The following is a 21,267-nucleotide window of genomic DNA, read 5'->3' as shown; positions in this document are numbered from 1 at the left end:
GAATTTTTCAAGGTCTTCACTCCCTACACCTCTAAAAATCGGCATCTTCATTGAGTTCGCCATGTTGAATGGTGGAGGTGGAGGTGGAGGTGAATGTGTAGGTGTATCCAGTGGAGGTGGAGTGGATGGATGAGGTATTGGTAGGATACCCTGCCTAATCAACTATATGGTACTCTGGGGTGTACTTAGGATTGTCCCTTCATCGTCGCTCAATGGGGATCCGATCGACTGACTATACTTAGAGCCTGATTTTGTGTCCCTTCTGAAAGGTTTTCCACTTCACATAGTCCCAAACATAAAGGTAATGGCATAACTTGTTTTTCATATAAAAACATCTTAATCCAAGTTTTCATAGATCGTAAGTACTTACTTCATGGTCCCTTGAAGAGCCTGCACTCTACTTCACTGTAACTGACAGTTGTATCAATTGTGAACTCAGTCACAAATGCTCCGAGTTTTTGATCAATCCAGTGATCAAGGACTTGTGCGATGTTGTTTTCTGAAGCTTCCAAGTGCCTCACCAAATCTAGAGTCCACACAATAGGGCCATCAAGTCTCCACGTACCCTGACTGTCCACCAATCTAGACAACCACTCGTGCAATTCGCTAGGGAAGAAACATAAAAAGTTTTTGGTTTCGTCTGAGTATAGGTATCTACTCAACCACTGCTCCTTGGATAACCATGGATTTTTGTTTTCTTGAGCTGCTAATGTGTGTTGCTTGCAATTAAGACACTTCTCAATTTCCTTCATGGCAGGGAACCACTTATTCAACATCACACATTCTTCAGATTGATCTCAGTCCTGTCGACAGAACCATTTTTTGGCTTAAGGGGGCCTGACCCAAGTTCATAGTTATTAACACCAACCAATAAAACCCTAACTGCTGGCCCTTTTGGCAACAAGATGCATAGCACAGGCTACAGTCTCACTTGAAGAAGTGTTGGGGGATTCTAGAATGAGGTTTCTGCATCTAGAGGCATGTGTGATGGTATTCCTATAGTTCTTATAGCTTAGATCTACCTGCATGCCGATCTATTCCCTCTAGCTATCAACTACTACAACTCTATCTAAATGACCTTCATACCTTCGCGAAGGTACTTAACTGTACTTATCATGCAAAAAATATGGTGATTTACTACTTTCATGCAATGAACTGTATATTCTAAAGCCTTTATGACGTAGATCTGCCTTCGCGCAGATCTACCCTTTTCGAACAGTAAACTACAACAGATCTATCTTACGTATTTCCTATCTCCGTGAAGGAGGTTAATTATACTTATTATGCATAAACATTATAGATCTATCCTTTTTGCATAGAAATAAAGCATTAAGTCATATAAATCATATCATTGAGCAAAGATGCATAAACTTAAACAGAAATAGGAACAAGGCATAGACGCAATGGATTTGATCAAAACAATCTTTATTAGATTTAGCATTCAGTTACAAGCTCTTTCTGCCCTGCGCACTCATCTGTAGGGGCCCATGCACTCAATTGCAGACTTACCAAGGTCTCTATGCACTCAACTGCGGGAGCCTTCCCCTTTTTCCTAAGGACAGGAAACAAACTCTTCCTTCCTTAACACCTTGCCCTTACAAATATGTTCTATCCATAGTTCTTTTCTTAGAATCACTATGACTCAACTATATATAGCCTTTTCATTACAATACCATGGCCCACGACCCATGGGTGAGTCTTAAAACTGATCTATCACCTACCCATACAAGGGACTAATGACCCTTTAACAACTTCGCACTGCATTTCCTCTTTTCGTGGAGACTTTACATTATTTTATAAAACTATTACAAAAGTGTCAAAAATTGACCCTAGGGACCTTATCCCAACAACAATGAATGAGGAGAGTTGTTTTTTACTCTAAATGATCATCCAAACTTGTACTGTCTCCAACTCTGCCTATTTCCTAGTTTTATTTGCCAATTCAAATAATTCCCCTATGTATTTCATTGACCACTCATGCACGATAACAATGGTTGTATGTACAGCCTTGTGGGATTTAACATTATCCTTACACATTTGTTTCATGCCGTGCAAGCAAAAAACTACTTTATGCATGGTGATAAGCTCCTCATAAAGACTCTGCCTGGTTTGTCTCAATGTCGATACTTCATGATGTATGGCCGCCTTAAGTTCTTCCAAATATACTTGTGTAGGAGTTGTGTTATGGATCATTGCTTGGATCTGTTCAACTTCTTGCCTCGCAGCTTGTAATTTCTTTTCCATCTATTTGTTCTCATCCATCAGATACTATGTGTTTAAATTTGTTGCTCCTACGAAGGCCAAGTTAGCTGCGGCAATGGAATTTGGATTCCTTCTAGTGTCTGTCACAATCACCCTTTCTCTGATGAATGCAGGGGATGTGAGATCGTCCAGAAATTTTTTCTTCCTTGCTTGTACAATCTTCTTCTGAAGCTCATCGTAAGTCAAATTGTATATGTCCATGATTAAACCCTTATCAAGAGGAACAATTTCCTATTCCTTGCTTGGAGCTTTCTCTGCCGTTGGAGGAGGGGGAGACTGAATGGTGACATGTTAAGTGTGTTAGGTTCCTATACCAATAGGAGTCATAATTTTTTAATGGCTAAGATTAAATCTGTAATATATACATACCTTAAAAAAAAATAAAAAAAAATTTAAAAAATGTAAAGAGGGTATGTCCTAAAAGAAAAATCAAAGGAAAAAAACAATAAAAAGGTCAAAAAGAGGAGAATTGAACCCCAAAAACAAAAAGACTGTGAAAGTGTGCAAGACAGAATGCCACTACTATTTAGTTTTGATGCAGAATAAAAGATTGTGTGCAGCTTATTACCTTTGCCACAATCCATGGATCGTCAACATGTCTAAACTTGGCTATTTCATGTTTTCAATTTTATGCTTAGAGATAGAGAATAAAATATGACCAAACTGTTTAATCTTGGTAGATAAGTATATAGGTAGAGTAAATAAAAGGAGCTCAACTCTTTAATCTGAGCCCTTGGATGTAATAAGGTTAGACTTAGATAGGTTACTTTTGTAAAAGAAAAGAAAAACTTTTGATAAAGGGTTTGCCAGCTTAAATGCACTCTAATAAAGAGAAGTAAAAATGGTAGGATGAGTAGATGGGTAAGTAGTTGAATGGTTGTAGAATTGTGATGATTGATTAGATAAAATTATATCATTCACCTTCATCATCAAATTTCTAGGTATGGATGAAAATTGAGCATTTACCAAAGTACACAAAGTCAACTGATTAACCTTCCTCATTCATTACATTTTTGACTTGACTGATTTCCAAGGAAAGTCTTAAAGTACCTAAACTCTTAAGTTAAAGGGGCTTAGAACATTTCTCTAACTTCTGGAGGGACCGGACCCTCGGCCCAATAACTTATAGGTCCTAAGTACTAAAGGTTCCCTCATAAGCATTCAGCCCCCTTCATATTCACTCATATTCCCAAATAAACTTACTTTCCCCTAATAAACCCCTTTCTCTAAGGATAAAACCTTAAAAAAGTGATCACCTCCCATGTAAAAACCAATTTTTACAAAAACCCACAAATATACACTTAGCCTAAGTTTTTATGTTTTCTACCTGAAAAGCAAAAACAAATTGCAAAGAATTCATTTTATACTTAGCACTAAAACATTCTCTGCCTTCGTTCATATTAACTGGTAACTTTATTTATATTAACTCGCAAGAAAGTAACCCTTTTCCCCTATGTATTTATTAAAACCCCTTAATATTAATATCTCATCCCAAAGTTTGAAACATAAACTTTATTAATATTATGAATAATTAATGGGTTAATTAGTTGATCTACAACTAATTAAGAACCAAAACCCTCCGCTAAATAAAATGAATTAATTAACCGATCTACGGTTAATTAATAATTGACCTCCGCCAATGAAATCACCCCTCACGCCCTTAATCTGCCATAATCTATGATTAATTAAATCCCATCACTCTTAAGTCTCAGCTGGACCCCTCCATTAAACCTCATGACTAATCGCCGCCCCAATCACCATACGATCAGGTCCTATTTGATCTGATGGTTGACGATCATATCAGGTGGCCTCCGAAGGTCAACCTTTACCCGCCCGATATGGTTGTTTTCACTATTCAACCCGCTGCTATGTGGCGCCTGATGAGTGGCATCGGGCGGCCTCCCCATGAAACCACTCCAGTCCAAAAGAAGTGCGATCTAAACCCACTTACCACCTCTTGCTAGATGACAAAATGTCTCATCTCCCACTTAACTCCAGAGTACCTTTCCCCGTGTACCCACCAAAATAATTTACCTTGCAAGTAAAACTAAAAAAACTCATTGTTTTTAGTTTTATCATGAAAAAGACCTCTCAGACCTCCATGCAAGCACCAGAGGATGTGCAACTATCAACCCATGTCCAACTGCCAACCTACTGAAGCTGCTGAACTTCCAGAACATCCTTCAGTCACATGTTCTTCATGCAAACCGTTCAAAGTCACCCATCAATCCGTTCAGAGTCAAAACCAGGTATTTTACCCAAAATCATTGAGAAACCTTATTTAATTCCCAAACCTTTACTCAATTTCTTTAAGTTGTTAAGTGATTCAATAAAAAAAGTGCCCAACAACTCCAAACCATTCCGAATTGAACCAATTTGCCCCCAATTTGACAAAAAACCTTTCGCCCCTGTCCTTGAAGCCACAAGAACCAAGGATGGCTGCGCCAGTTGCATTGAATGTCCTACCAATTTCTACTCCCCACAGGGATTTAGACCATCTCCCGTTGGCAAGCAAAGACTTTCAAATCAAAGATATCTTTGTTGAAGAATCCTCATTGCAATTATGCTACAGGTACAGAGACCACTACTTGAAACGTGCAGACAAAATAGGTCTTTGGGAATCAAACCTGCCCAAGTACCAATCCCCCAACGTCCATATCTTCCCCGAAATTATTCATTATTATCATGCGAATTATAATCCCACCTTAAGAGTGGTGATGTCCCTCGATCAGACAATACTTTTCACCATCATCGTTGAATCCATAAATGAAATGCTACAGTTGCAACTTGGTCAAAATCTTACTCCCCTTTCTATTGGAGACTTGCTTGACAGATTCCCTAAAATCCCCCTTTCCAAAATTGTTCAATTACTCTAGACTTACATTGTAGAAGAAAAACACATACCAAAGGATCCCCCTCCTCACATGTCATCCTTTTTTTCTTAGCTTGGAAAAGACATCATATCAATGATATCCAGTGTTCTAGGCTATACTACTAGTGAGTATGTAGATGAAATTATTCTCGCCTACATGTCCATTTTCACTCCTAGGTAGACACCTGCCATCATGCTTGACTATGCCAAATTCATCTCAGATAGAATGCATGAACAGTTCATGCGATTGGAAAATGTGAGAGTATTCAACTACTCATCAATGTTGTATCATCTCTTTCTATATTATCACGCTGAGAATTTTCCCTTCACTATTCAGAAGCTTGACACCAAAGGCAATCCTAGATCAGTAGTCTTTTGGACCCCTTCAATCCACAAATATGAATCTCCATACACCTATACAAATTTGATAGATCTATTTGTGCATCCAGTAGCAACCATGTGGATAGGAAGTCCTCCTCCAACAATCAGTGCAGATATCAGGAGGGTCCTACAACTGTTGAAACAATACAAATTGGGAGATTGGTACTTGTACCAAAATCACACTGAAATCAAAATATATGGCTGCGAATTGGCACCTTACAAATTGCCAAGATACCTCCCAATCAGATTATTTGCCCTGGAGTACTACAGGCAAATAATCAACTTTGACGAGGTACATTTTGTGAAGGCCAAGAAAAAGGCACAACTCCGAATAAAATACTAGCTAGGCCCCTTTGTGTGTAACTGTACAAAAGCTAGAAGAGTTGCAGAGGAAATCCTTCAAGGGCTCAAACTCAAACAAAGCTTCATCTGGAGATATGACCCCTTTGATCTCATCTATAACAGAAGACAAAAACAAATTGTCTCCCTACATCCACCACCGAATTCCTGAAATAGAAAAATATGCAAATCAACTGGAATGGGTGGAGAACGCTCTAGTAGACTGGGATAGCATAGAAATTTTTGTCAATAATGTGTTGATTGATCTATAAAGAAGACTTGATGAAGATTCCTTTGTACAGGTGCCAGGAGAATCCCAATGCCAAAGGGAAACACAGGAACACAATGAGCAACTAGCAGAAGCAGGACCTCAAGACCAAGAAGAATCAGAACAACCAGACATATCAGAAGAGCTGGCTCAGCCAGAACACATCATGAGTAATCCTCCTATTATACAGACTCCACTAAATGAGGAGAAGAATCCCAAAAGAGATAGAGAGGAGGCCAGTCCTTCTAGCACACCTGTTGCACAGACTTATGTCAAGAGGCAAAGGTTGAATCCTTTTCTAGAACAAGAGTTCACAAAGGAAACATTTGGAACCACAGGTATAGAAAGAGCAGAAAGTAGGCAGACCACTCCCTCTAGAGGTGCACAAGAACCTTCCACTTCACAAGCTCAAATGCCAGAGAGACAACAGAGCGTGGAAGTATCCTCCTTCAGGGCTCCAACAGGATAGAACTAGGACATTAGAGAGACATACAAAGAAATAAAGGCCAGAAATGAAAGATTGAAGGCCCAAAGTTATGCACAATACGTTAAAATGGCTCCCACAAATCAAACAAGGCTAATGTCAACCTTTGATGTAAAAGAAGGTAAAATGCAGATGACTTTGACGAAGCCTACCACACAGCAGCCCAGGTCTATAGCAGATTACCTGAAGATAGATTTTGAGGTGTTGGCGAAGGATATACATCCTATCAATTAGATAGAATTACACAAACAGACTGGGGAAATGGTCTATTCTACATTCACCAGCAAGGCCATTGCAGCACATCAGCTCCAAAATTCGCTGAATAATATATCAGTGCAATTCTAGTTAGAGAAGGCCTCTTCATAGGCCAAGGATACCTGGATAAAGTCCTTAGAGGACTTAATCATAGAGTTGGGACATGATCCCAAGGATGTAAAGGCTGCAGAAAAGCTAATTAAAAAGAAAAATGATGAAATAGTTGCATTGAAAAAATAGCTTAAAATTCCTCCTCCGCATCATCCACAAACAACTGAAGTATTAGAAACTCAGAAGGAGGAAGAGCTTATGGACTTAGTCCTTAAGCTGAATGATCAACTAAAAGAAATAAAGAAAGAGATGGATAATTTGATTCAGTCTAGACAGAGTGAGTTGGCCACCACTCCACAGACTGTCATTCCTATAGTCTCTATAGCAGTGCCGTCCACATTGGCTGCTTCCTTAGCACCAACGATTCCACCAGCTACAACTATGTCAGTCACAGGTACATCTACAAGCGCATGGACATTGACAAAAAAGGTAGCTGAATTGGTAAAAGCCATGGAGGAAATGACCATCTAGGCTACTGAGCTTAAAAAGCTTAGAGAAAAAGTGTCATGTTTGGAAACTGATTGCAAACTTGCACAAATACAACAGAAGGAAGAAGCTCAGAAAAATCAAAGAATGGGAGAAAGGATAAAAGTCCTTGAAAAGGACTTGACATTGCAACGACAACTAGGAGATATGAAGGAAATGCTTTGGGCCAACATCATTGACTCTGTCAATGATGTTTGGCCATCTATTCAAGTAATTTTTGAACAAACTAAACTAGTAAAAGTGGCCAACGAAGCGATTCATAAGACAAGAGAAGAACTGGGAGACAAGCCTAAAGAGGCCAACCAATTGATAGAACTCTTGAACAGCAAAAATAGGTATCAACTGGATGAATTGGGCATAGAATATAGGACAAGAACCATCATAGAAATCAACAAGATTCTAACCAAAAGGAACCTCATGCTCAATCTTGAGAAAAGATGCCAAAACATCCAAGCTGATATTGATAGATTTATGACAAAGTTTGGTATTTTAAGGGAGAAAGGACTACCCAGTCCTATGGTAATCCACGACAAGATTATGACCCAAGATGATTATGTTGAAAGACTAAACAAGTTGGCTAGTAGCCAAGCTAGTACTTCAAGGGTAAAAGCTCTGCCCACGGGAAAGGTATTATATGATAATTTGGAAAATCTATTTTTTCTAGAACATGAGATAAAGCACCTGTTCGTCAACAAGCCAAATTTTTCCAAGTACATCGAGGCTGATGAGATATATAGAAAAATGCTAAAGATGAAATTACCTAAAGGTGAATGGTGGATGAAATTAATAGATTTACTATAAAGTTACTGCAGTAAATCTATATGGCAACCAGGTAAAACAGATGAAACAGAGTCAAAGTGTAGCAGGTAAAGAGTATCAATAGATTGAAGACATAGAGTGATTCTAGCACACAGATATAAATAAACTGAAAGAGCCAAATTTGAATTACAACAGCCAACACAATCACAATAAAAGGGACAGCAAGAAGGGAGTTCTCCATCTATCTCTATCTTCATGCTTGAAGATATTTTTGGTTTCCTAGAATAATTCTCATATTGTTATGAGATATTTTGTAACATTTTTTGTATAAATACTTCACATTTTGAAGTAATTAGGGTGGATTAAAATACATTTATGTAGACATTTTATATCGAGCTAAGGAGCTATTGTAATCAAGACTGGACTGGTTTTTTTGGGTCATGAAATAAAGCTAAAGACATTTCACTAGATTCTTGTGCACAGTTGGAACCAAATAAGTATTATCTCTTCATGTTTAATTATTGTTTTCTAGTCATGTTATAAATATTCACATGTTTTCTCTATGAAATCTAAATAGTAAAAAAGGAATGATATTTCAGAATTAGCTTTAATGCTCTCTATCTTGACTATTTACTTTCTCATTGTTTTCTACTAAACTATCTTGGTCTGGGAATTATTAATTGTTCCCTTACTTCCGTAGTTTCCCCCCTTAGGTCCATAGTAAAGGATTCTTAGTTGCCCTTTACTGATCTCCTTCTGTTCTTCATCTTGAACCCATTTAAGGATTCTTGATTTCCCTTTTACCCTGGTTAGGACTACCTCATCCATTTGAACCTGCAGATTTTCTTTTTGCTATGCTAGCCTGCCCTGTGAACTCCTCCTTTAGTAATTGATTTGATCCAGTTAAGCCATTCTTTGATTGACTCCATAGCCCAATTGCCTGAATACTTGTTTTGCCCATCTGTTTTCTTAAGTCCACCACCCAATCAAAACCAAAAGATCATGAGCACTAATAACTAGCCGGAAATCCTACTCAAAACAAAGTTAAATTATAAAGAGAGAGACCTCTCTGGACTTAGGTTGGCTAGAACCTGAGTCTAAAAGATTAGGTTTGTGGTTACCTCGGATTACTCCTTTTTTTATAACTTCTAGGGAAGACTTCTGAGTGATAACATGGTGGCAACCATACCGGGGAATCAAACCCCCAGTCTTAGTAAACCTTTGAGAAATTCAAATTTTTATTTTCAAGCCTCTTAAATGGTTTATTTGAAATTATTTCAAAAAATTCATAGAAAAGAAAATAATTAGAAAAATCTTGAAATCTGGCTTCAAGGAGAACTCACTATACGAGGGCCAACCCTGATCCAAATCCTCACTTTGTATTTGACAATCCCAACCTTATTTCGAGAATAATCAGAAGACAAGAAAGTTCAGTAAGCCTAAGACCTTTATTTAAATCCAATTCCTGCCCTAGTGAGTGGTTATTCATAGAAGACCTCGCTTTTGATGAGTATTTCGACCTTTCCCTATTTAGAAGCAAGTCTGAGAATGCACTTGAGGACACAGTTCTAGATCCAGAATTTACAGCAGAACTTGAAGTCCAAAGGGAAAACTTGTCAATTTATCAGTACCTTCTAAATTCCCCTCAATCATCCCTCACTACTGATAGAATCCATGAACTTTCTGAAACAACTTCAACTTCTTTTAGTTCACCCTCATTTCCTCACATTTCTAAAGTTCATTCCTCATCTCCATTCATACCTTCGCTTCCGATCAACCTATCACTACTCATTAGATAACCATTACCCCTGTTACCTCAAATCCCCCTGTTGTCTCAAGTCCCCTTGTTACCCCAACTCTTGTTCTCAATCCTGTCCAACTTAGAGCTATGACACTCAGATATGCCCCTCTTGTGATGCCCGCTACTCAAGGTGTCTTGCCACCAGACTATTAGAGTAAAATTGTCCTATTTGATGGCACTGTATCTTACACAGCATAGCAACACACAAGAAAAATGACTGATTATTTTTAACTACATGAAATTGACATAGGAGATGTCCAAATGAGAATTTTTGCCCAAACTCTAGTTGGAGAAGTGAGAACATGGTTTAGATCTCTGCCTAATAATAGTATAGATAGTTTAGAAGTTTCTTACCAGCAATTTTTAAATAGGTGGGAGAAGAAAAGGAACCCTCTTCAAATTCTTTCTGAATATGAAAACCTCAAGAGGGGACCAAACAAAACCGTTCAGGACTATTGTACTAGATTTAACAATGTATATAATGCAATACCACTTGACCTAAGGCCTCCACCTGGCTTAGCCCTGATAAAGTTTCCAAACGGGCTTGACACTGACATGGCTTTTCAACTTAGAGAAAGGAATCCCCCTACACTAGAAGATATGTAAAGTGTAGCAGTTAGTGTAGAAGCTAATCTGCTATCCAAGAGAGCTAGGGTTAGAAATGAAGGGAGAGCACCCCTGAAAGATGAAAATTCACCCTTTGATCAAAAGATGGATGCTTTAGCTAAAGGAATGGAAAAATTGATGGATATGATAGAAATCATTGAAAGGAAACCTCACTGGGATAACCAACAGGCACCTGCAATAAGGAATCAAAACTTCAAGAAAAATTAGAACCAAAATACTTGTAAAAATGGGCTTGATCAAAACATTAGACCTCCTTTACAAGAGAACTACGCTATAACTTCCCATCAAGAAGACCCTCAGCTAGACACCCAAATTAACTTAATGGGGTTAGATGATGAGGAAACGGTCTTTCTGACTCAGGATGACCAAGAATTATACATGCTTCAGCAGTTACAGACCCAAACTGGAGAATCTTTCAACTACAAGCAAGGGTATGACTCTGCTATCTTCGAAGTGCATAAATAGTACAATTTAAGGAGCAAAAAGAACACTGATGTTCCAGACCAAAACAAGAAAGCAGTACCTAATCAACCTAAGAAAGTGAAAGTTGCTCCAGTTACAAAAACTCTACAAATCCTTTCTAGATCAAATCAGAACCCTCCCAGTCCCACCATTGAAGATGTAACCAATGACCAACCTTCTAATGAGCAACCTTCCACTTCTGTTCCCCTCAAGGAAACATTGGAACAGTCTCTAGAAATTATATTAGAAAATCCAATTAAAAAGACTCCAAACATTGAAAAAGAAGAACAAACTACTCCAAACCTTGTTGCTAATATTTCAAATGTTCAAACAAACAAATCCCCTTTGCCTTTTAATTTGGGAGCAGAGGTGGCAAAACTCAAAATCTTGGTTCCTTTAACAGAACTGGTTAAACATGAAACTTACAGATCTCAAATAAGTAAATCTTTAAACTTCGTTGAGAATGAAGACTCTGTTAACTTATTTGATGATCAACCTGAGTTAATTTTCAGTCCTGATGTTAATGGAAAACCAGTGGAAGGGGGGATACCATCCTTCTACATTAGCCTTAATATTCACGATAAAATCCTACATAATGCTATGCTAGACTCTGGGGCTTCACACATCTTATGCCTAAATCTATTATGGAGAAACTAAACTTGGATATCACTAGACCTTATAATGACTTGTTTTCATTTTATTCAAGCCAATTTAAGTGCTTAGGACTTATAAAAGACCTATGTGTTTCCATAGTGCAGTACCCTGCTAAGACCATTCTTATGGACATAGTTGTTGCTGATATACCACCTAAATATGGTATGCTACTGTCTAGATCGTGGGGTGCCAAACTCTAGGGATCTCTACAACTTGACATGTCGTATGCTACCATATCAGTCTTTGGACATCCTAAAAAACTGTATAGAGAGACTCTGATGAAGTATGTAGTGAGTACCCAGGAGAGACCTCAAAACTTTCCTATATATTCAATGCATTCTAATATTGATTCTTTCATTCTTTACAATGCTGAATCGAACCAAGAAGACACTTCAAACAACATTATTGCAGAACCAAAAGAAATTATAGTAGCAGAAGACAATCAAAATATCCAAATTCAAGAGATTTCAGATAATAAAGATGACCTAGATACCTTAGTCAAAGAAGATTTTGTACCCCCAGACAGTAAGAATTATGAACATGAAATTCTATGGCATCTTAAATTCGATGGATCAGTAAACAAATTAGGTGCAGGAGCAAGAGTATGGATTTACAACTTATAAAATGATCATTCAGAGGGTCATGCTTACATATTAAACTTTAAAAGTACGAACAACATGGCTGAGTACGAAGTGTTTCTGTTAGGTCTCAAATTGGTCAAAAGGTTAAGGGCCATAAGAGTCTCTATTATGGGAGATTTTGAGTTGGTAATATAACAAATTAACGCTGTTTATATGACTAGGGATCCTAGGTTAGGATTTTATAAAGGAACAGTTGTAGAAATACTAAATACCTTATCAGAAACCAAGCTTATTGTTATTCCAAGAAAACACAATATGCAAGCTCACAATTTAGCTATGTTTGCTAGTACTTGCAAGTTTCCATTTTAGCCTAACCATCAGTACACTGTTGAGGTTAGGCATAGACCTGCTATTCCTGACAACTTAAAGAACTCGCAAGTGTTCAATAATGATCAAAAAATTAACAATTTTCTAGCTTTAGATAATGAATTTGTATATATCAACATAGACATAGAAATAACATTAGATTTTGATTACACTAATAAAGTAAAAATTAACAAAGTGGAAGATGAAAGGATAGATAGATTCCATCCCACAAAGTTTACAAAATCAGATATTCAAAACCTAAAACAAATTGAAATTGATGAAGCAATCAACTACGAATCTGAAGTCATCAATCTTAAAGATAATTTTTTGCCCAAAGGATTAACTCCTTTGGAGGACTTGTTTGATTCAAACGATGCCCCTAAAAAGCTGAAAATAGAACCCTTAAAATTAGACATTGAGGAGTGTAACATAGCCTCTAAAGAAGATCCCAAAATGATAAAACTTTCAAAGTGTTTCCTCCCAATGAAAAAGTGAAATACATAGAACTGTTAAAGGAATTCCAAGATGTTTTTGCTTGGAATTATAAGGACCTTAAGTCCTACGATACCAGCATAATACAACACACCATTCCCTTAAAAGAAAACCAGAAACCTTTTAGACAAAATCTTATAAGGATTAACCTCATTCTATTGCCTTCTATTGAAAAAGAGATCAAAAGAATGTATGAAGCTAAGATCATTGCACCAATTAGATTCTGAGATTGGGTTTCTAATTTGGTACCTACAACAAAGAAAACTGGAGAAATTAGAGTGTGTGTTGACCTAAGGAATATAAATAGAGTTTCACTCAAGGATAACTACCCTCTTCCTAAAATGGATCACATATTACAAAGGGTAGTAGGTTCAACCAGAATCTCATTGCTAGATGGGTTTTCTGGTTACAACCAGATTTTAGTCCACCAAGATGATCAGGCACAAACTGCATTCACTAATCCATGGGGCACTTTCATGTATGTGAAAATGCCTTTTGGGTTAAAAAATGCAGGGCCACCTTTCAAAGAGCAATGGACATAGCCTTTGCTAAGGAAATCCATGACTTCCTGGTAATATACCTAGATGACATCATGACATTCTCTAAATTAGATCAGCAACACCTGGATCATCTCAGGTAGGTCTTCACCAAGTGTAGGAAGTATGGAATTTCTCTGAACCCTAAAAAATCTTTATTTGGGTTGGAAGAGGGAAAATTACTAGGCCACATTATCTCCAAAGATGGTATCCAAATTGACCCAACAAGAATTGAAGCCATTTTAGAGATACCACATCCTAGGAACATTAGAGAACTACAAGCATTTTTAGGTAAAATAAACTTTTTGAGAAGATTTATCTCTAACTTAGCTGAACTAATTAGATTATTAAACAACATGTTAAAGAAAGATTCGACTATTAAATGGACTCTAGAGGCTAAAAGGTCTTTTGAAGATATAAAGCTAGCCTTAACGCAAACACCAATTCTCATCAGTCCAATGTTTGATAGGGATTTCATCATATTTTCTTTTGCCTCATAACATACCATTGTTGCAGTCCTACTGCAGAAAAATGATTAGGGTTTTGAACAACCAATAGCCTTCTTTAGTAAAGCCCTGATAGATCCGCCTTTAAAGTATAATATAATGGAAAAGTAAGCTTTTTCTCTAGTTAAAGGTCTTAAAGATTTCAGAGTTTATATCTTGTATTCTCATATAGTAGCTTATGTTCCCAATGCTGTAGTTAAAGACATCCTAACACAGGATGGACCAGATGGAAAGAGAGGGAAGTGGATAGCTACCATATTAGAATATGACTTAGAAATTAAACCTACAAAATTGATCAAAGGCCAAGGTTTAGCCAAGCTCATGGCTGAATCGAATTGTCAGGCCCTAGACATAAATTTCATTGCAGAATTAGATAACGAAGAGGAGATGGCAACTCCACAGATCAGCTAGGCCTTTACTGAATCACCATGGTATGCTAACATTATATACGTTCTACAAAATCTTCAAGCTCCTCCAGAGTTATCCAGGACTAAAAGTAGGTTCTTAAAAATGAAATCTTTGAAGTTTTTCATAATTGACAATGCTTTATTTTGGAAAAATCACGAAGGCATCCTTCTTAATTGTTTGTTAAAGGAAGAATCTGACAAAATATTACAGGAGTTTCATGTAGGTGATTGTGGGGGACATCTTTACTAGAAGACCACAGCTGATAAGATCTTAAGAGTTGGTTTTTACTATCCCACTCTATTTTCTGATGTAAAGAAATTTGTAACCTCATGTCACAAATGTCAAATTTTTGAAGGAAAAAGAAAACTATTACCATTACCTTTGAAACCAATATCTACTAAAGCACCATTTCAATAGTGGGTTCTTGACTTCATTGGTGAAATTCATCCCCCTTCCTTTACCCAACATAGATGGATCTTGACTGTCATAGATTATTTTACAAAGTGGATAGAAGCCATACCCTTAAGACAAGCTATTGATACTGTCATAATAGGTTTCCTTGAGGCTCACATTATGTCCAGCTTCGGTTGTCCAACCAAAATCATCACAGACAATGCAACAGCTTTTAAATCAAAGAGGATGATTGATTTCTGCAACAAATATCATATAACCCTGGGTCACTCCACAGCCTACTATCCCCAAGGAAATGGACTAGCAGAGTCTTCCAATAAGAGCTTAGTGAATATCATCAAAACATTGTTGGAAGATAACAAGAAAACCTGGAACAAGAAGCTAGTAAATGCCTTGTGGGCAGATAGGCTGACCACAAAGAAATCCATTGGTACCAGTCCTTATCAGCTAGTCTATGGAATGGAGGTTGTTTTCCCATCTTCCTTGGGAACACCAGTGATGAAATTGCTCCAAGAAGCACAGGTTGAGCCAAATGATATTCAAAGGAGGATCAACCAGACAATTCACTTACTGCTGACTAGGGAAGAAGTGCATATCAGATCCCAAGTTGTGCAGGAGAAAATCAGGAAAGCTTTTGACAAAAGGACGAAGGCAAAAGATTTCTACCTAGGAGATAAAGTTTTAAAATGGGACTCAAGGAGGGAGGATAAAGGTAAATATTGGAAGTTCGACTTCCTATGGAAAGGCCCTTACATCATTTATGCTTTTAGGGGTAATAATGCTTTTTTCCTCAAAGAATTGGATGGTTCAGAAGTAGAAGGAGGACCAGTTAATCGTCGAGTGTTTAAGCACTATATAGATCCTAGTCATTGATTTCACTAATCACCTGTACATATTTTATTCTTCAAAAAGTTTGGTTTTGATTGGATGGTAATTTTGGAGTTGAAGCCCGAAGAGAAGGCCCTAAGCTTCAAAAGTTTCACTGTCATAAATAACAATAAAGCAACAAAGTAAAAGGGAAAAGTTGCAGAGTAAAATCACAGTAATTTAGAAGGCCATTCATCTACAAGTTCTTGGCATTTCACCAAGAAATGGCATCCCCAAGCGGAGCCACTGTTAGGTTCCTATACCAATAGGAGTCATAATTTTTGAATGGCTGAGATTAAATCTATAATATGTACATATCTTTGCTTTCTGCAAATGTTTTCCATATTAAAAAAATAAAAATAAAAATAAAAAAATGTAAAGAGGGTATGTCCTAACAGAAAAATAAAAGGACAAAAAGAATAAAAGGGTAAAAAAGATGAGAATATGAGCCCCAAAAACAAAAACACCATGAAAGTGTGCAATACAAAATTCCACTACTATTTACTTTTGATGCAGAATAAAAGATTGTGTGCAACTTGTTACCTTTTCCACAATCCATGGATGGTCAAAATGTTTAAACTTGGCTATTTCATGTTTTCAATTTTATGCTTAGAGATAGAGAATAAAATCTGACCAAACTGTTTAATCTTGGCAGATAAGTAGATAGGTAGAGTAAATAAAAGGAGCTCAACAGTTTAATATGAGCCCTTGGATGTAATAAGGTTAGACTTAGATAGGTTAATTTCGTAAAAGAAAAGAAAAAGTTTTGATAAAGGGTTTGCCAGCTTAAGTGCACCCTAATAAAGAGAAGTAAAAATGGTAGGATGAGTAGATGGGTAAGTAGTTGAATGGTTACAGAATTGTGATGATTGATTAGATAAGATCATATCATTCACCTTCATCATCAAATTTCTAAGTATGGATGAAAATTGAGCATTTACCAAAGTACACAAAGTCAACTGATTAACCTCCCTCATTCATTACATTTTGACTTAACTAATTTCCAAGGAAAGTCTTAAAGTACCTAAAATCTTAAGTTAAAGGGGCTCAGAGAATTTCTCTAACCTCTGGAGGGACTAGACCCTCGGCCCAATAACTTATAGGTCCTAAGTACTAAAGGTTCTCTCATAAGCATTCACCCCCCCTTCAAATTAACTCATATTCCCAAATAAACTTACATTCCCCTAATAAATCCCTTTCTCTAAGGACAAAACCTTAGAAAAGTGATTACCTCCCATGTAAAAACCCCTTTTTACAAAAACCGACAAATATACACTTAGCCTAAGTTTTTATGTTTTTTATGTGAAAAGCAAAAACAAATTGCAAAGAATTCATTTTATACATAGCGCTAAAACATTCTCTGCCTTCATTCATATTAACTAGTAACTTTATTTATATTAACTCCTGAGAAAATAACCCTTTTCCCCTATGTATTTATTAAAACCCCTTAATATTAATATCCTGTCCCAAAGTTTGAAACATAAAGTTTATTAATATTATGAATAATTAATGGGTTAATTAGTTGATCAGTGACTAATTAAGAACCAAAACCCTCCGCCGAATAAAATGAATTAATTAACCGATCTGTGGTTAATTAATAATTGACCTCCACTAATGAAATAACCGCTGATGCCCTTAATCTGCCATAATCCGCGATTAATCAAATCCCATCACTCTTAAATCTCCTTCGGACCCCTCCATTAAACCTTATGATTAATCCCCGCCCCGATCACCGTACGATCAGGTCCTATTTGATCTGACGGTTGACGATCATATTAGGCAACCTACGAAGGTCAACCTTTACTTGCCCGATATGGGTGGTTTCACTATTCACCCACTGCTACGTGGCACCTGATGAGTGGCATCAGGTAGCCTCCCCCTGAAACCACTCCAGCCCAAAAATGGTGCGATATAAACCCGCTTACTGCCTCCTGCTAGAAGAAAAAACATCTCATCCCCCACTTAACTCCAAACGTACCTTTCCCCGTGTACCCGCCAAAACAGTTGACTTTGCAAATAAAACTAAAAAAACTCATTTTTTTCAATTTTACCATGAAAAAGACCACTCATACCTCCATGCAAGCACTAGAGTATGTGCAACCGTCAACCCACGTCCAACTACCAACTTGCTGAAGCTGCTGAACTTCCAGACCATCCTTCAGTCACGTGCACTTCCTGCAAACCGTGCACAGTCGCCCATCAATCCGTTCAGAGTCAAAACCATGTATTTATCCAAAATCACTAAGAAACCCTGTTTAATTCCCAAACCTTTACTCAATTGCTTTAAGTTGTTAAGTGATTCAGTAAAACAAGTTCCCAGCAACTCCAAACCATTCCGAATTGAACCAATTTTCCCCCAATTTGACAGAAAACCTTTCACCCCCATCCTTGAATCCACAAGAACCAAGGATGGATGCACTAGTTGGATTGAATGTCCTACCAATTTCTACTCCCCATAGGGATTTAGACCATCTCCCATTGGCAGACAAAGACTTTCAAATCAAAGATATCTCTGTTGAAGAATCCCTATTGAAATTATGCTATAGGTACAAACACTAGTACTTGAACCATGCAGACAAAATAGGTCTTTGGGAATTAAACCTACCCAAGTACCAATTCCTTGGCATCCATATCTTCCTTGCAATTGTTCACTATTATCATACGAATTACAATCCCACCATAGGAGCGGTGATGTCCCCCGACCAAACAATAATTTTCACCATCACTGCTAAATTCATAAATGAAATGCTGCAGTTGCAACCTAGTCAAAATCTTACTCCCCTTTCTATTGGAGAATTGCTTGAAATATTCCATAAAATACCCCTTTCCAAAATTGCTCAATTATTCCAGATTTTCATTATAGAAGAAAAAAACATACCAAAGGATCCCCCTCCTTACATGTCATCCTTTTTTTCTCAGCTTGGCAAAGACATCATATCAATGATATCCAGTGTTCTAGGCTATACCAATAGTGAGTATGTAGATGAAATTTTTCTTACCTACATGTCCATTTTCACTCATTGGCAGCCCCCTGCCATCTTGTTTGACTATGCCAAATTCATCTCAGATAAAATGCATGATCAGTTCATGCGATTGGAAAATGGGAGAGTATTCAAGTACTCATCACTGTTGTATCACCTCTTTCTATATTATCAAGCTGATAATTTTCCCTTCACTTTTTAGAAGCTTGACACCAGAGGCAATCCTAGATCAGTAGTCTTCTGGACCCCTTTAATCCAGAAATATGAATCTCCATACAACTATACAGATTTTATAGTTCTATTTGTGCATGCAGTAGCAACCATGCTCATAGGAAGTCCTCCTCCAAGAAACAGTTCAGATATCAGGAGGGTCCTATAGCTGTCCAAACAGTACAAAGTGGGAGATTGGTACTTGTACCAAAATCGCACTGAAATTAGAATATATGGCTGCGAATTGGCACCTTAAAATTGCCAAGATACCTCCTAATGAGCTTATTTGCCTTGGAGTACTACAGGCAAATAATCAACTCTGACGAGGTACATTTTGTGAAGGCCAAGAAAAAGGCACAACTCTAAATAGAAGACCAGCTAGGCCCCGTTGTGTGTAACAATAGAGAAGCTAGAAGAGTTACAGAGGAAATCCTTCAAGGGCTCAAAATCAAACAAAGATTCATCTGGAGATATGACCCCTTTGATGTCATCTGTAACAAAAGACAAAAAAGTAAATTGTCTCCCTACATCCACCACCAAATTACTGAAATAGAACAATATGCAAATCAATTGGAATGGGTGGAGAACACTCTAGTAGATAGGGATAGCACAGAAATTTTTGTCAATAATGTGTTGATTGATCTAGAAAGAAGACTTGATGAAGATTCCTTTGTACAAGTTCCAGGAGAATCCCAATCCCAAAGGGAAACACAAGAACACAGTGAGCAACTAGCAGAAGAAGGACCTCAAGAGCAAGAAGAATCAGAACAACTAGACATATCAGAAGAGTTGGCTCAGCCAGAACACATCATGAGTAATCCTCCTATTATACAGACTCCTCTAAATGAGGAAAAGAATCCAAAAAGAGATAGAGAGGAGGCCAGTCCTTCTAGCACACCTGTTGCACAGACTTTGTCAAGAGGCAAAGGTTGAATCCTTTTTTAGAACAAGAGTTCACAAAGGAAACAGCTGGAACCACAGGTACAGAAAGAGCAGAAAGCAGGCAGACCACTCCCTCTAGAGGTACACAAGAACCTTCCACTTCACAGGCTCAAATGCTAGAGAGACAACAGAGCATGGAAGTACCCTCCTTCAGGGCTCCAACAGAACAGAACCAGGACATTAGAGAGAAATACAAAGAAATGAAGGCCAGAAATGAAATTCAAGGCCCAAAGTTATGCACAATACCTTAAAATGGCTCCCACAAATCAAACAAGGCTAATATCAGCCTTTGATGTAAAAGAAGGTAAAATGCAAATGACTTTCATGAAGCCTACCACACAACAGCCTAGGTCTATAGCAGATTACCTGAAGACAGATTTTGAGGTGTTGGCGAATGATATACATCCTATTGACCAAATAGAATTACACAAACAGAGCAGGGAAATGGTCTATTCTACATTGACCAGCAAGGACATTGCAGCACATCAACTCCGAAATTCACTGAATAATATATCAATGCAATTCCAGTTAGAGAAGGCATCTTCACAGGCCAAGGATACCTGGATAGAGTCCTTAGAGGACTTAATCATAGAGCTGGGACATGATCCCAAGGATGTAAAGGCTGTAGAAAAGCTAATTAAAAAGAAAAATGATGACATAGCTGCATTGAAAAAATAACTTAAAATTCCTCCTCTGCATCATCCAAAAACAGCTGAAGTACTCAGAAGGAGGAAGAGCTTATTGACTTAGTCCTTAAGCTAAATGATCAACTAAAAGAAATAGAGAAAGAGATCGATAATTTGACTTAGTCTAGACAGAGTGAGTTGGCCACCACTCCACAGACTATCATTCCTACAGTCTCTACAGCGGTGCCCTCCACATTGGCTGCTTCCTTAGCACCAACAGTTCCACCAGATATAGTGATGCTAGTCACAGGTACATCTACAAGCACAGGGACATCCACAGAAAAGACCGCTAAATTGGTAAAAGCCATGGAGGAAATGACCATCCAAGCTACTGAGATTAAAAAGCTTAGAGAAAAAGTGTTAAGTTTTGAAATTGATTGCGAACTTGCACAAATACAACAGAAGGAAGAAGCTCAGAAAAGTTAAAGAATTGGAGAAAGGATAAAAGTCCTTGAAAAGGACTTGACATTGCAACGACCACTAGGAGATATGAAGGAAATGCTCTGGGCCAACATCATTG

General features: G+C 37.6%; 1 protein-coding gene across 1 annotated transcript in view; it reads left to right on the top strand.

The window, feature by feature from the left end:
- Nucleotides 1–6,591, top strand: part of LOC149151831 (uncharacterized) — a 45,046-nt gene extending 38,455 nt beyond the window's left edge. The window contains exon 3 of the mRNA XM_089443288.1: nucleotides 6,157–6,591. Within this exon, the coding sequence (XP_089299414.1) occupies nucleotides 6,157–6,591 (435 nt within the window). The remainder of the gene's footprint in view (nucleotides 1–6,156) is intronic.
- The last annotated feature ends 14,676 nt before the right edge of the window (nucleotides 6,592–21,267 follow it).

The sequence above is a fragment of the Pinus tabuliformis genome, chromosome 9 (assembly GCF_031772625.1).
Source record: "Pinus tabuliformis cultivar Carrire ecotype Pingquan chromosome 9, CPIR1, whole genome shotgun sequence".
NCBI lineage: Eukaryota > Viridiplantae > Streptophyta > Pinopsida > Pinales > Pinaceae > Pinus > Pinus tabuliformis.
This window is presented reverse-complemented; position numbering and strand designations above follow the sequence as displayed.